The 16,637-nt window shown below is 35.0% G+C and overlaps 1 protein-coding gene across 1 annotated transcript in view; it reads right to left on the bottom strand.

Moving 5' to 3' along the window:
- The window catches only part of SOS2 (SOS Ras/Rho guanine nucleotide exchange factor 2), an 87,184-nt gene that overhangs the window by 21,930 nt on the left and 48,617 nt on the right, over positions 1 to 16,637 (bottom strand). Inside the window, exons 9-12 of the mRNA XM_012757969.3 lie at positions 12,313 to 12,440; positions 11,160 to 11,815; positions 10,403 to 10,484; positions 8,189 to 8,311 (exon numbers count right to left, since the gene is read on the bottom strand). Of these exons, the coding sequence (XP_012613423.1) occupies positions 8,189 to 8,311; positions 10,403 to 10,484; positions 11,160 to 11,815; positions 12,313 to 12,440 (989 nt within the window). The remainder of the gene's footprint in view (positions 1 to 8,188; positions 8,312 to 10,402; positions 10,485 to 11,159; positions 11,816 to 12,312; positions 12,441 to 16,637) is intronic.

Here is a 16,637-nt window from a genome sequence, read left to right as displayed (position 1 = left end):
CATAGCTTGATATACAAGGGCTAATATAATACTCAATAAATCTGTAATCTATATTTAATTAATACCTTAAGTACTTTAATAATATGAAGAGAGTAGGTCTTCAGATCGTGCATTATTTTAAAATTATACTTTAAAAATATTATAAGTATAAAAATTGTGGTTTCTTTGTTTATCCATTTATATTAAAGAAAAGTCCCTTCTCTTCATACGTAGAAAATTCATAATCTACAGTACAAAAGCTCTTTTTAAATTCTTAAATGAAAAAAGTATTTTTTAACCTAGGAATATATTTAACTAAGGAGGTGAAAGATCTCTACAAGGAAAACTACAGAATACTGATGAAAAAAATCATAGATGACACAAATGGAAAAACATCCCATGATAATGGATCAGAATAATTAATATCCTTAAAATGACCATACTTGCAAAAACAATTTACAGATTCAATGCAATCCCTATCAAAACACTAAGGTCATTTTTCACAGAATTAGAGAAAAACAATCCTAAAATTCATATGGAACCAAAAAAGAGCCTGAATAGCCAAAGCAATCCTAAGCAAACAGAACAAAGGTACAGACATCTCATTGCCTGACTTAAATTATACTACAAGGATATAATAACCCAAACAGCATGGTACTGGTATAAAAGTAGACACATAGATCAATGGAACAGAACAGAGAACCCAGAAATAAAGCCACATAATTCCAACCAACTGATCTTTGACAAAGTCATCAATAATATACACTGGGGAAAGGACATCCTTTTCACTAAACAGTGTCAAGAAAATCGGATTGCCATATGGGAAAAATGAAATTGGACCACTATCTCTCACCACATACAAAAATCAACTCAAGATGGATTAAAGACTTAAATGTAACACGTGAAACTACAAAAATACTAAAAACAACAACAACAACAACAACATAACACCTAGGGAAAATTATTCTGGACATTGGTCTAAGCAAAAGAAATCATTGCTAAGACCTCGAAAGTACAGGCAATAAAAATAGACAAACAAGACTTAATTAACACATTAACTGCCATGTGAGTTGCTTTTAACTCACGCTGGTTTTCAGCTCAGGGCCTCATGAATTATATGTAACTCACATCTCTTCACGTTGGGAGCTGAGAGAACTATTTTTAAAGTTGCATATAACTCATGCACAGAAAACAATAAAAAATAACAAATTCTTCATTGAATTAGAAAGAATAGTTCTGTTTTCGAAGTTTTTATTCTATTTTCATAATAAAATGCTGTGGCCTCAAGGAAAAAAAGCTTTTTCTAGTGTGGTAGTCAATGTGTTAAGCTAACAAGCTTCTGCACAGCAAAAGAAATACTCAACAGAGTGAACAGACAACCCACAGAATGGGAGAAAATATCGCAAACTACACATCCGACAGGAGACTGACGTCTAGATTTTGCAAGGAACTCAACTCAACCAAGAAATAAATCCCATTAAAAAGTAGGCTAATGGACAGGCATGGTGGCTTACATCTATAAGCCTAGCACTTTGTTTTTTTTTTTGTTTTTTGTTCTTTTTTAATTTTTTTTTTTCTTTGAGACAGATTCTCACTCTGTTGCCTGGGCTAGAGCTGTGGCATCAGCCTAGCTCAAAGCAACCTCAAACTCCTAAGCTCAAACCATCCTCTTGCTTCAGCCTCCTGAGTAGCTGGGACTACAGGCATGTGCCACCATGCCCGGCTAATTTTTTCTACATATTTTTAGTTGGCCAATTAATTTCTTTCTATTTTTAGTAGAGATGGGGTCTCGCTCTTGCTCAGGCTGGTTTCAAACTCCTGACCTTGAGTGATCCTCCTGCCTCGGCCTCCCAGAGTGCGAGGATTACACTCGTGAGCCACCTCACCCAGCCAATCCTAGCACTTTGGGAGGCCACGGTGAGAGGATCACTTGAACCCAGGTGTTTGAGGTTGCAGTGAGCTATGACAATACCACTGTACTTTAGCTCAGGTGATAAGAGCAAGATCCTGTCCAAAAAAAAAAAAAAAAGTGAGCTAAGGACATGAACAGACATTTTTTCAAAAAAAAGAAAAATGGCCAAAAAAGGCATATGAAAAAATTTTCAATACCACTAATTATCAGGGAAATACAAATTAAAATCATAATATCATCTTACTCCAATGAGAATGGCTATTATTAAAAAGACAAAAAAATAATAGATGTTGGTGAGGATGCAGACTGTTGGTGGTAATGTAAATTAATACAGTATCAGCCGGGCGTGGTGGCTCACGCCTGTAATCCCAGCACTCTGGGAGGCTGAGGCGGGCGGATTGCTCGAGGTCAGGAGTTCAAAACCAGCCTGAGCAAGAGCAAGACCCCGTCTCTACTATAAATAGAAAGAAATTAATTGGCCAACTAATATATATAGAAAATTAGCCGGGCATGGTGGCGCATGCCTGTAGTCCCAGCTACTCGGGAGGCTGAGGCAGAAGGATTGCTTGAGCCCAGGAGTTTGAGGTTGCTGTGAGCTAGGCTGATGCCACGGCACTCACTCTAGCCTGGTCAACAAGCGAGACTCTGTCTCAAAAAAAAAAAAAAAAAAAAAATACAGTATCTATGGAAAATAGTATGGAGATTTCTCAAAAAACTAAAACTATAGAATGCAGCAATCCCACTACTGGGTATCTATCCAAAGAAAAAGAAATCATTATATCAAAAGGATACCTGCATTTGTATGTTTATTGTAGCAGTATTCACAATAGCTAAGATATGGAATCAACCCCAGTTGTCCATCAATGGAGGATTGGATAAAGAAAATGTGGTGTAAACACACAGTGGAATATTATTCACCCATAAAAAAGAATGAAATCATTCCTCGTTAGTACAGTGATAAATCAATAAGAAAAGAAATAAACAGAAAAGATAAATATAAAGAATGAACTCATGTCTTTTGAAGCCTCATGGATGGAACTGGAGGCCAATTTTTCTTAAGTAAAACAATTCCAACACAGGCAAAGTGAGAGCCTATGTGCTCTCACTTGTAGGTGGGAGCTAAATAATGTGTACACATGGAAGCAGAGTGTGAAATGATAGGCAACAGAGACTCAGAAGAGTATGGGGGTTGAGAGGGGAATGGATGACAAGAAATTACTTAATAAGTACAATGTATGTTACTCTAGTGATGGATACAATAAAGCCTTGACTTTACCATCATGCAAGATTTTCAATGTAACGAAATTAAATTTGTACCCCATAAATTTATATATTGAAGTTATTTTTATGATCTAAGTTTTGATATATTTTGCAGGTAAAATGGAAAACCAACTAAGATTTAGTGTATCTGGTTCAAAATTTGAGTGCTATTATGATCAAATTTCTAAGTAATCTACAAATATGCCCACAGTTTTTTATTTCATTTCAAAAGACAAAAATAGAACTATTTTGTTTTGCAGTATTTTCACAAAAATGGTTACATATAAACTTTCAAAAAGAGATTTAATCAACTATACAAATATCACATTCCACTCAGCACCACAGAGACATATAGATAGTATAAATTAGTTAGCATTTTTTCTTCATTACTTCAACAAATGACTATTCCTAAGTTAGCTTCTATTCCATCCTGACAGACAACAGTCTTTCTCTCAGGCTAAGAAAATACATTTAATTCCCTGTCTCTGTTATGCTACTTATAATAAAACAACTTTAAGTCATTGTGTGCCTGATTAGCTTAGTGGTTTAGAGAATATTTCAAAGGTTCAAAAAAATGTTAGCTTCTAGTTTACACTTAGATCAATCCAAATAGTTCGGCTTCCATTTTCTTTCCTTTCTATGGCATCTATGTAATTTAAAAATTATCATGTAAAAGAAAAAAAAAATCTCATCATTGACTTCATCAAAATTAAAAACTCATCAAAAGAAATAATTAAGAAAACTAACAGGCCAGGTGTGGTGGCTCACGCCTGTTAATTCCAACACTTTGTGAGGCCAAGGGGGGAGGATAGCTTAAGACCAGAACTTCAAGACTTGCCTGGGCAGCATAGCAAGACCTCATTTCTAAAAAGAAAAAAAAAAAACAACTTTAAAAATTAGCCAGGTGTGGTGGTGGCCTGTAGTTGCAGCTACTCAGCAGACCAAGGCAGAAGGATTGCTTGTGTCAGGGGTTTGAGGTTGCAGTGAGTTATGAAAACCTGCCACTGTACTGCAGCTTAGGCAACAGAACAAGACTCTGCCCCTCCCCCACACACAAAAAGGAGAAGAAAAAAAAAGAAAAAGAAAAAGAAAACTAATAGGGAAGCCACAGACTGGAAGAAAGTATTTATAAAACATTTATCTGGCCGGGCGCTGTGGCTCACGCCTGTAATCCTAGCTCTTGGGAGGCCGAGGCGGGCGGATTGCTCAAGGTCAGGAGTTCAAAACCAGCCTGAGCAAGAGCGAGACCCCGTCTCTACTATAAATAGAAAGAAATCAATTGGCCAACTGATATATATATAAAAAATTAGCCGGGCATGGTGGCACATGCCTGTAGTCCCAGCTACCAGGGAGGCTGAGGCAGAAGGATCGCTCGAGCCCAGGAGTTTGAGGTTGCTGTGAGCTAGGCTGACGCCACGGCACTCACTCTAGCCTGGGCAACAAAGTGAGACTCTGTCTCAAAAAAAAAAAAAAAAAAAAAAAAAAAACAAACAAACAAAAAAAAAAACATTTATCTGACAAAAGATTGCCATTCAGTCCTATTCAATAGACTTTCATTTATACAACTAAGTAAAAAATAGAGACTTGAACAGATTGTTCAGAAAATAAGTATGAATGGCCAATAAGAGATAATAAAAAAAAGTTCTCAACATCATTATTCATCAGGGAAACACAAATTAAAACCACAATGAGGCTGAGTGCAGTGGCTCACATCTATAACCCTAGCACTTTGGGAGGTTGAGGCAAAAGGATCACTTGAGGTGAGGAGTTTGAGACCAGCCTGAGCAAGAGTGTGATCCCATCTCTATTAACAATAGAAAAATTAGCTGGGCATGGTGGCCTGCACCTATAATCCTAGCTACTCAAGAGGCTGAGGCAGGAGAATATCTTGAGTCCAGGAGTTTGAGGTTGCTGTGAGCTAGGCTGACACCACAGCACTCTAGCTCAGGTGACACAGTGAGACTCCATCTCAAAAAAAGAAAAAAGAAAAAAAACACAATGAAATGCTACTATACACCCAGCATTATGGCTAAGGTATAAAGACCAACATCATTAAATGTTGGAGAGGATATGAAGTAACTGGAACTCTTACACACTGATGCTGAAAATGTCTTTGGAAAAAGTTTTGGTACTTTCTTTTAAAAGTAAACATACACATACCTGCCTTATGACCCAACCATTCTACTCTGAGCTATCTACCCAAGTAAAAAATATGTATTCACAATAAGACTTCTAAGATAAATAGTACCTTTATTCATAATTATCAGAAACTGGAAAAAAAAAAAAACCCTAGGTATCCTTCAGTGGGAAAAATGAACAAACTGTGGTGTATATTCATATAACAAAACGCTACTACAGCAACAGAACAAATTACTGCTACAAGCAATAATACAAATGACTCTCAAAAGCATGTTGAGGTAATGAAGTCAGACACAAAAGAATATGTAAGAATCCATTTCTATAAAATTCTAAAACAGGTAAAACTTATCTATGGAGCAGAAAAAATCAGAATACTGCCTTTGGGCAGTGGGAACAAAAATGCGGCATAGGGGAACTTTCTCAGGTATGATAACATTCTATATCTTCAAAGGACTTTGGATTATAGAGATACATATGTTTGTTAAAAATTGAACAATTCTTCCTTTTCCTAGGCAGGAAAAAAAACTGAATAAGAGTATACTTAAGATATATTTAATTGTATGCACATGTTAAAACAAAAGAATAATAAAGAAAAACTGAACTGTTAATGATATCCAAGTGGAAGTATTTAAGGAGCACTGTATTTCAAAATATGTCCAAAAAATTAGATGATTAATGGGCTAATAGATGAATGATAAATGAATACACAGGTAGACAGATATGAATAAATGGATAGATATCTAGGTGGTGGGTGTGTGGGTGTTCACTGCAAAATTCTCTCAACTTTGCTATATGTTTAAAAATTTTGTAATAAAATGTTGGGAAAATTACCGTCATGTTTCTTGCTAGAAATCCTTCAATGTTCACAGAAAAAGTTTAACAATTTGGCCTGGATTTCAAGGTCATCTTCAAGTATACACTATTCCATATAGTTAATCTCATCGACTATTCCTTGCAATACTATGTCTATATTCCTCTCAGGTCAATTTCCTTATGTATTTCCTCTGCACATCATAGTCATTTGTTTTCCTGCCTTTGTTCATACTATTTCCCATTACCCTGAATACCTATGATCACCTTTCTGCCTATCTAAATACATCCTTTAGAGACAATCTCAGATTTGACCTCTTCCAAAAATGTCTTCCCTAATTACTCCTGCCTAATCTCAGCTATTCCTAAAATTTTATAGGGATGTATATTTCTAAGCCACTTACACATTCAAAGTAAAATAATATATAACAGTTTCATGTATCCCTTTTCCTCAATACAATTATAATATCAAGGTCCCATAATATCATGATAGTCTGTTATTTTTGTATTCACCATAGTTATAAGAACTGAACTAAGGGCTGGGCGTGGTGGCTCACGCCTGTAATCCTAGCACTCTGGCAGGCCCAGGCAGGAGGATCACTCAAGGTCAGGAGTTCGAAACCAGCCTGAGCAAGAGTGAGACCCCGTCTCTACTAAAAATAGAAAGAAATTAATTGGCCAACTAAAAATATATATAGAAAAAATTATCCAGGCGTGGTGGCGCATGCCTGTAGTCCCAGCTACTTGGGAGGCTGAGACAGGAGGATCGCCTGAGCCCAAGAGTTTGAGGTTGCTGTGAGCTAGGCTGAAGCCACAGCACTCTAGCCTGGGCAACAGAGCAAGACTCTGTCTCAAAAAAAAAAAAAAGAAACCGAACTAGGAACACAGAATATGCTTAGAAATAAAAGAACTTACATGACTGAAACTCTAAGTTTATATTTCCTCCCCTATATAGCAACCTCATAAATATATATTCTATATTAAGGGATTTCATTAGAATGTAGATTAGTGCATTCAAATCAGAGCTAGTAGAAAAAAATTAATTACTTCTTTATTACTGATGGGTAAATAATCTCATCTTCTTATAGAAAGAATGACATGTTAAGAGTTTTGACTGAAAGATATATTAGCTGGGAGCACTATCATTACTCTAAAACTGCATTTATTTGTGGCAATTAGCCTGGAAAATAAATAATTAATAAACTCAGTTCCAAAGTTAAAATTTGTTGGTCAACAGTAATCAAGGAAATTCAACATTTAGAGAGAAAAAAATATTTAGATCATATATAGTCAATAAAATAAGTTGGTTTTCAATGGGTAGATAATACTTTGGTTCTTACTTGGACTATAAAGGTTAGTCAAAGAAGCTTCTAATTTTTAATGCTTAGTGGTATTAAAAAAAACCACAATGAGTAAAGAACTCAAATACAGATTTAAATTCCATTCTGCCACTCCCTTTATATGATCTCAAATTACTCAATCTTGCTAAGTTTTAATTTCCTTACATATAAAGTAGGAATAGTAATTGTGTTGTAAAGATGAGATAAAAAAGTTAATTCACTTAGGGTAATTAATGCATGGCACACAATAAGTACTTAACAACCGGCAGTTGCTATAATCGAATACATTTTTAGAAATTACTGCAATGATTTCTTAAATAAAGTAGCCAATGTCTATATATAGTGTGAAACATGATTGGGAAAAGAACTAAAACTTCCATAAATAGCATAAACTGTAAAAAAAATCCCAGGATTATTAGATGATCACAATGGGTATGAAGGAAAAAAGTATGAAAAAAAGGTTGACAGTAAACAAGCCCATTTCCTTAACAATAATAAATAGGTGTCCTGATTTCTAAGCATAGTTTGTCACATGCCAGAGATACCCAATACAAACAAACAGTATATTTAAATAGTTAAATTTCTTCAGGGTATTTAAGAGTAGCTACATAGAGAAAGAACTTTGAAAATTTAACTTAACTGCTGTTTAGCAATAATTCCTACATATGAATTAAGAGCTGAGAACTTTTATGTTAACTATGTATTGAAAATTGAATGACACATAAAAAATATAATATTTAGGCCAAACCTAAGTTGTACTGGTTGGACATATTCCTTGCGAAATCTCTTAAGGTCTGCACTGATGGGCTGCTCGCCTTTCTCTATTGCCAATTTGTCTGCTTCAGTAGGTTCTGGCTCTGGAATTTCAAATCTAAGAAGAAAACCAAAAGGAGAGAAATCTGTGCATACATAAATGAAGAGTATTTAAAATACAAGAGGAAGAATATTTTGACTGAGCAATCCTCTTTCCTACCCCTTCAATGAAAGGTACAATTACTGTTTTATAAACTTCCTTTAAGGCTGAGATTCCCAACCCCTGGGCCAAGGACCAGTACAGGTCTGTGGTCTATTAGGAACTGGGCCACAGAGCTCTGCTTACTCCCACCCCTTGGAAAAATTGTCTTCCGTGAAACTGGTCCCTGGTGCCAAAAAGGCTAGGGACTGATGAGTTATGCTTTAAATTTAGACATGAGACTAGCAACAAAGAAGTAATCAAGGGTGAAGCTTCATCTGTATTTACAGCCGCTCCCCATCACTCTCATTACCACTTGAGCTGCGCCCCCACCCACCCTGCATCCATGGAAAAACTGTCTTCCATGACACCAGTCCACCAGTGCCAAAAAGACTAGAGAACACTGCCTTAAGGTATGTATAACATGCTAAAAAATTGCCCTTGGCTACACAGTGCTAAGGTGCTGTATTCTTACTTTTATCAAAAAGTTTTATAACTAGCACTAATCAACATAAAAAGGCCTATGGAAAAGAGCCAAGGAAAGAACCCACAAGGAGTATAACCTACTTAAAGAACATGACAGAAATGTCTTATTTAAGTAACCTGCCCTTAATATTTATGCTATTGGCCGGGCATGGTGGCTCACGCCTGTAATCCTAGCTCTCTAGGAGGCGGAGGCGGGCGGATCACTTGAGGTCAGGAGTTTGAAACCAGCCTGAGCAAGAGCAAGACCCCACCTCTACTAAAAAAAATTGAAATTAATTGGTCAACTAAAAATATATAGAAAAAATTAGCCAGGCATGGTGGCGCATGCCTGTAGTCCCAGCTACTCGGGAGGTTGAGGCAGAAGGATTGCTTGAGCCTAGGAGTGTGAGGTTGCTGTGAGCTAGGCTGATGCCACACCGGGCAAGAGAGTGAGACTCTGTCTCAAAAAAAAAAAAAAAAAAAAAAAAAAGATTAAAAAATATATATATATTTATTATTAAAATTAGACAAATTAAATTTTCTTAAATAAATGAGTATAAATTCAAAGAGAAGGCCAAAACTGAAATTTTAACAATATTTAAAGAATATATCTAAGTGGGTAAGATAAAAATCAAAGTTAAAAAAAAAATCTAGACTAATCATGGGAAATAAAGCTAAAATATAAATCTAACAAGTGTGTTTTTTTTTATTTTGGATCCAGAAATAGGACTAAATAGATCTTCATAGCACATTACACTGATTTAGTCTGGTAAATTTAGTTTCACAGTGATAAAAATCAAGATAAATTCTGTTAAGTTTTTAAATGTGAAACAAAAATCATTTAAATGTAAAACAAAAATAGTCCAGATTTTATATTGTAAACTGTAAAGCATTTAAAATATCACTAAAATACTAAGAAAAAAATTCAACCCAAAACTTATTTTTAAAAAATTAATAGTAAAGGAATTAATTTTTTAGGTTTAATGATATGTGATTTTTAAAAATAAGAGTCCTTATCTTTTAGAGATACATAGAGAAATATTTACAGATGCAATATGTAGTCTGAGATCTACTTCAAAATAATCCTGGGGGTAGGGTGTTTAAATCTGTAGAGAAACAGATGAAACATGAGTTGATAATTACTGAAGTTGGATGATGGATAAATGGGTTTATTATTCTTCTATCCACTCCTGTATAAGTTTTGAAATTTTTCATAACAAGTTTTAAATATGAAAAACAGAAAAGTCTCTTTTAAGAAAGGATCATTTTATTGACCATAACAATTTTCATTAAAATGCTGTTTTTTTAATCCTCTAAATTGGTCTTTCAGGTTACCATTTGAAATATTGCTAAGAAATGAAACGACCCCTATTACAGGGAATTCAGAGAACACTCTATTTGAAGAGAACAGTAATACTGCCAAATAAATTATGTTCAATAACTAACTACTCAAATATGTATTATGTACTAGGTACTTTGCAAGGCATAAAATGAACAGTTAACTTTTCATAAAATGTCAAGGTAAGTGAAACATATTTTTCTTACCGTTCAATCAGTAAGCTCAGCAATTCCTGTGGTTTACAAAACGAACGATATGTGGTAAGAAAAGTACGAACAAAATTGGGATCTGAAAAGGTAGAGCATAAAACAGGTTTCATGTTTAATTTACTCAGTTTAGTTAATTCAGAGTACCCTATTTTGGAGGCCTTTTTCTTCTTTCTTTGGCTCCTCCCAGTGTGGCTTTTCTTTTCTTTCTTTTTTTTTTTTTTGAGATGGGGTCTTGCTCTGTCACACAGGCTGGGGTGTGGTAGCACAATCATAGCTCACTGCAGCCTCTGACTCCTGGGCTCAAGCAAACCTCCTGCCTCAGCCTTCCAAGTAGCTGGAACTATCAGCTCATGTCACCACACCCCACTAATTTTTTAAATTTTTCATAGAGACAGTCTCCCGATGTTTCTCATGCTGGTCTTGAACTCCTGGCCCCAAGCTATCCTTCCACGGTGGCCTCCCAGGGGCCTGGGATTAGAAGTGTGAGCTACTGCACCCAGCCTGTGGTATTTCTTGATAAATGAGGATTGCTTTCAATGCAAGATTCATGAATATAAAAATTTTATGAATATTTACTAATTAGTTGTTATACTTTTAGAAACATAAAGCTATTTATTTCTTTTGCTCATGCAGTATTTTTATATTTTGGAGGCAATACATATTTTTTTCCCCAAGCCTCAAATATTTTTGAACATTCTTAAAAAGCTTTTGGATCCTAGGCCCTAGGTAAGCATTTAGAATGAGTTTCACATACCTGCATACATATGATATGTTAATCTTTCAATTAATTTCACCACAGTTCCTCCTTTAATAATGGGGATTCCACTTCGACTTTGCAAGTTGTCTTCAAAAACAATGTTTTCCTCAGAGTCTTTTACTACAAAACGATACACCTCTGGACTTGGTAATCTCAGTGGCTGCTCATTTTCTTCTTTCAATAATACTGAATCTAGCATTCGATCTAGAGTACTACAATAATGAAGAGAAATAAGGGCTGCCATCCAATTGTTTTTCTCTTCAGCAGACTTAGCAGCAAATATTATGCTGTTTTCATCTTTGGATACTAATTCAAAAGCATGTTTGTACTCACAAGTATCTTCTTTATCACAGATTTGTATTTTCCTCATGACAAATTTTTCTTTTAATCTGTATTCTGCACTACTGTAACCTGGAAGTCGGGTCTGGCCATGATTAGGTTTACAACTGATCATTAAGCCATCAAAGAGAAAAATATGCCGTTCATGTTTAGCACCAATTCTTGTTAACGGTCCTTCCATAATGAATTCATTACAACACTGTCCAATATCTTTGCCTTCCCATCCATCTATGTTTTTCTGAATTTCATTCATTTTTTTGATAGCCAGATGCTTGCTTCTTAATTGACGATTATAAAAAGGGCAAACAGGGTCCCTAAAAACAAAAATACCAAGACAAATTTAGCCTATTCAATGGCTAGGCAACCCTAATTACTTCAAGTATAAACTACCTCAAATCGAGTGACAAAAATATTAAGTAACCAAACACTAGATTTTACACACAGCATTTATTTTCTTCAAATTTTGCCACTAAATGATACATTCCTCAATTTCATTATTATGAAAGAGAAGTACTATAGGCTCTATATTTCATTTTTAATGCCTTAAGAACTAAAATTACAAAGAATCTTAAATTTCTTTTACAGATTATACAAGAAATTATTAAATACATCTTTTTTAAAATTTATTAAGTATATTTTAACAATATGGCAATGCTAATCTTAAGACTAAAAGACCAAAAGAAAAATGTGAAAGAAAAGTATAACTTTTAGGAACGCAACTATCACTACAAATCATACTTCTTTAGAAAACCAGACACCAGATACAGTGAAGTATGCAGAAGCATTCATATTTTCAACAGTTTGGAATTACCCAGGTCGACGTCTAGGTGAATACTGTCTGTAAATTCGGTCCATGCTACCTTGGAGATTCAGGAGAGCAGTAATAGCTTGGTTCAAACACTCTCTGTCTTCTTGCTCTTCACTACATGCTTTCAATTGCTAAGAAAAACCAAAAACAAAAATTAAAACTACATTGTTTGATTCTTCCTCCTACTTTCTAGTATTTAGAAAAAACAGCAACAAATACTATCAACTCTAAATACATTTTAAATATACTTAATAAAAAAGCTTAGTTTTATATAATTATGCATACTTCTGGATACCCCTCATTATGCATACCCCTCAAACCAACCCTTTTTCTACATCTATAAATACAATACAAAGTACTGTTAGCACAGCAATTAGTAAAAAAAAGCAACTGTGGAAACCATTTGGACATTTTCCACATGCATAAAAAGAGTTCAAAATATCTTAAACATAAAACTTATAAGTCATTTTTATTTAACTATGAATAGAAGAAATAAGATAAACTCCTATAAATTATTTGATATTCTCTAATAATTATTTAAGTTTTAGTAATTTCAAAAAGCTTACAAATCTTTTTATACAACATAATTAAGTACTAACTTTTTTTTGAGACAGTCTCACTTTGTTGCCCAGGCTAGAGTGAGTGCCATGGCGTCACCCTAGCTCACAGCAACCTCAAACTCCTGGGCTCAAGCGATCCTCTTGCCTCAGCCTCCTGAGTAGCTGGGACTACAGGCATGCACCACCATGCTTGGCTAATTTTTTCTATATATATTAGTTGGCCAATTAATTTCTTTCTATTTATAGTAGAGACAGGGTCTTACTCTTGTTCAGGCTGGTTTCGAACTCCTGACCTCAAGCAATCCGCCCGCCTCGGCCTCCCAGAGTACTAGGATTACAGGCGTGAAGTACTAACTTTAACACCTCAATCTGTCATAAAAACTTTTCTTCAAAGAGCATCTCACAAAGGATTTCACGAGTATTTTTTATAACATAAAATTCAACCACTCTAGTAAATATCAAGAAACCATGAAAATTAATATTCTATCTTACTAACTCTTAGAAATAAGATTTGTAAATTGATTTAATATTCAAAACTCTCTGGCTTTATTTTATCTATCCAAAAAAATTCTTTTATATCTCACTCTCAGAAAGGAAGAAAATTTGCCTTATCATAAATAATTCAGATTGGATTGTGCTGCAGTGTTTCAATTTTTTTGACAGAAGAGTTCAAAGTGGAGCATTCTATAGATATTATATAGATTATATAGATATAAATGTTTACTATGTAAGATTATATAGATATAAATATTCATTTATGCAAGAATATGGGAATTTATGATCACTTTCAGGAAACTTTTAAAAATGTAAAACTATTTTGGGTTCTTAAACTAAACTAGAAATTTTGTGATACATTAAAGTTTTCCTTATATTTCAAGAACAATCTCAAAAGTATTCAGCAATGATTCCCTTTCCTCAGCCAGGAAATGAGTGGATATTGTTTGAGAACTTGGTCCATTACCTTTCATTTACATGTTCTAAATATTATTTCTTTGTATGGAATACATCAGAACTGTCTGATTTGTTTTTAAAGATACCTGCAGAGGTCTTGCCATCAAAAGATTAGGAATGGAAATAATATAAGTGACTAAAAGTAAAACCTTAATCTCTAGATTAAAGAATAAAGAATTGAAAGTATGACAGGGAGAAAAGTCAAAATACCACAGAAAGTTTACAAACGGATCAGTGTTTGGTTATTCTGATTTTTAATGGTAAACACCACTAGCAAAATCACTTATTTTGCTGCTTTAAAGATTTCTTACAAAAAGATCCTTCTCAGCTCCATTCTAATTGTTTTGTTTATCTAAATTTCCAAATTATCACTAATTATAAGATTCCACCAAAGGGTATGAGAAAAATTTCTATTGTCTACTTTGGTTTTAAGGCTACTCAAACAAACTCTTCCACATGTTTTTTTTAAAGAGATGGGGTCTCGCTCTATCACCCAGGCTGGAGTACAATGGTAGGATCATAGCTCACTAAAGCCTCAAACTCCTGGTTTCAAGGGATCCTGCCAACCCAGCTTCTCAAGTAGCTGGGACTATAAGTGCGAACCACCACATCTGGCTTATTTTTTTATTTTGTAGAGACAGGGTTTTGCTGCTATGTTGCCCAGGCTGGTCTCAAACTCCTGGCCTCAAGGGATCCCCCCACGTTAGCCTCCCAAAGTACTGGGGTTACAGGTGTGAGCCACCATGCGTGACCTACATGTCATTTTTAAATAGCCACATAATAATTACAAGTTGTCAGGTAGAAAAAAAATCAGGATATTTAGAGCATAGGATTTCCTAGAGATAGAATATAAAACAACAAATGGCTCTGTCATAAACTTAATCCAATAATTTGCTAAACACTTCTTTAATTTTCAGCAGTGAGATTTAATCAACATCAAATTAATGAATACCCAAGCTAATTTTCTGCAGATATTTGAAAGAATATATATAAACATCTTACACTGACATAGAAATTACCATACTGAACTTACAAATAACTCACGTCCCCATTAGCTTTCTTTTTTTTTTTTTTTTTTTTTTTTGAGACAGAGTCTCACTTTGTTGCCCAGGCTAGAGTGAGTGCCGTGGCATCAGCCTAGCTCACAGCAACCTCAAACTCCTGGGCTCAAGCAATCCTCCTGCCTCAGCTTCCCGAGTAGCTGGGACTACAGCCATGCGCCACCATGCCTGGCTAATTTTTTCTATATATATATTAGTTGGCCAATTAATTTCTTTCTATTAATAGTAGAGACGGGGTCTCGTTCTTGCTCAGGCTGGTCCCATTAGCTTTCTACATATGGGCCCTTGCCCTTCTTTATTCACCTGGTGAATTTAGCCTCTAGGATACAACTGAAACGCCTCCTTTTGATGAAGATAACTTTTGATGAAATCTTTTCCCCTTTAAATTTTTTCTTTTAAAATTTATAGAAAATTTGCAAGGTAACACAACTCCTGTATATCCTGGGTCACCAAATTTTAACATGTTGTCATATGCTTCATCATTTTGTGTGCTAGTGATTTTTCCCCTGAACTACTTAAAAGTAGTTTGTGGGCCGGGTGCAGTGGCTCACGCCTATAATCCTGGCACTCTGGGAGGCCATGGGGGATGGATTGCTCCAGGTCAGGAGTTCGAAACCAGCCTGAGCAAGAGCAAGACCCCGTCTCTACTATAAATAGAAAGAAATTAATTGGCCAACTAATATATATAGAAAAAAAATCAGCCAGGCATGGTGGCGCATGCCTGTAGTCCCAGCTACTCGGGAGGCTGAGGCAGGAGGATTGCTTGAGCCCAAGAGTTTGAGGTTGCTGTGAGCTAGGCTGACACCATGGCACTCTAGCTTGGGCAACAGAGTGAGACTCTGCCTCAAAAAAAAAAAAAGATTTCTTTCAATAGAGATTAGCATAAGTACTTGATGCTATAAATTGACTCACACTTCCATGGTTCTCCTTATGACAAAAAATAAATAAATAAATAAATAAATAAAAATAAAAAAAAATTGACTCACACATATACATACACACATGCATACAAAGAATGACAAAGCAAATGCTGCATAATGTTCACTATTGGTGACTCTAGGTGAAGGGAGCTCACTACTATTTTTATAGCTTTTCTCTACTTTTCAAAGTAAAAGGTAAAAAAGTATTACCTAAGGAAATTCAATTGTTTCATACTGAAATATTATCTTTCCCAATGAACCTCATTAAAGTTGTTAATAATAAGTCTTCCTGTTAAGCTTTAAACTAAGTCCTCTTGAGAGAAGGATAATTTTTGTTCTTTCCAACTTTCCACTACTAAATTTCCAGGGAATGACCAGTGAGTTAGAAGAGTAAGAGAATGTTAGGTGCCTCTGAATAAACCAATTCTGAAGTGAGAGTGATTATGTCCTTAGAAATTAAGGATAGACATACATTGTTTTTCTTTCAACATATGAATTACGTTATTAAGTTATAAATCAGGAAATTAACTTTTTTTTATCTAGCATAAAGACTAAAATATGTTAAGAAAATAATCTAAAATTTATTTTAAAAGTAGTTTATAAAAATTTATCTGAGAAAAAAATGAAAACAGCAGTTTGTAATCAACCTCAGAGGGGCTTAAATTTGAAGAGAACTAGCCAGACACGGTGGCTCACGCCTGTATTCCTAGCAGTCTGGGAGGCTGAGGCCAGGAGGAAGCTTGAGGGCATGAGTACAAGATCAGCCTGAGTAAGAGCGAGACTCCATTCTCTAATAAAAATGAAAATAATTAGCTGGGAACTACTAAAAATAGAAA

The sequence above is a fragment of the Microcebus murinus genome, chromosome 6 (genome assembly GCF_040939455.1).
Source record: "Microcebus murinus isolate Inina chromosome 6, M.murinus_Inina_mat1.0, whole genome shotgun sequence".
Lineage (NCBI taxonomy): Eukaryota > Metazoa > Chordata > Mammalia > Primates > Cheirogaleidae > Microcebus > Microcebus murinus.
Note: the sequence above shows the minus strand (reverse complement) of the source record. Positions and strands in the feature narration are given on the sequence as shown.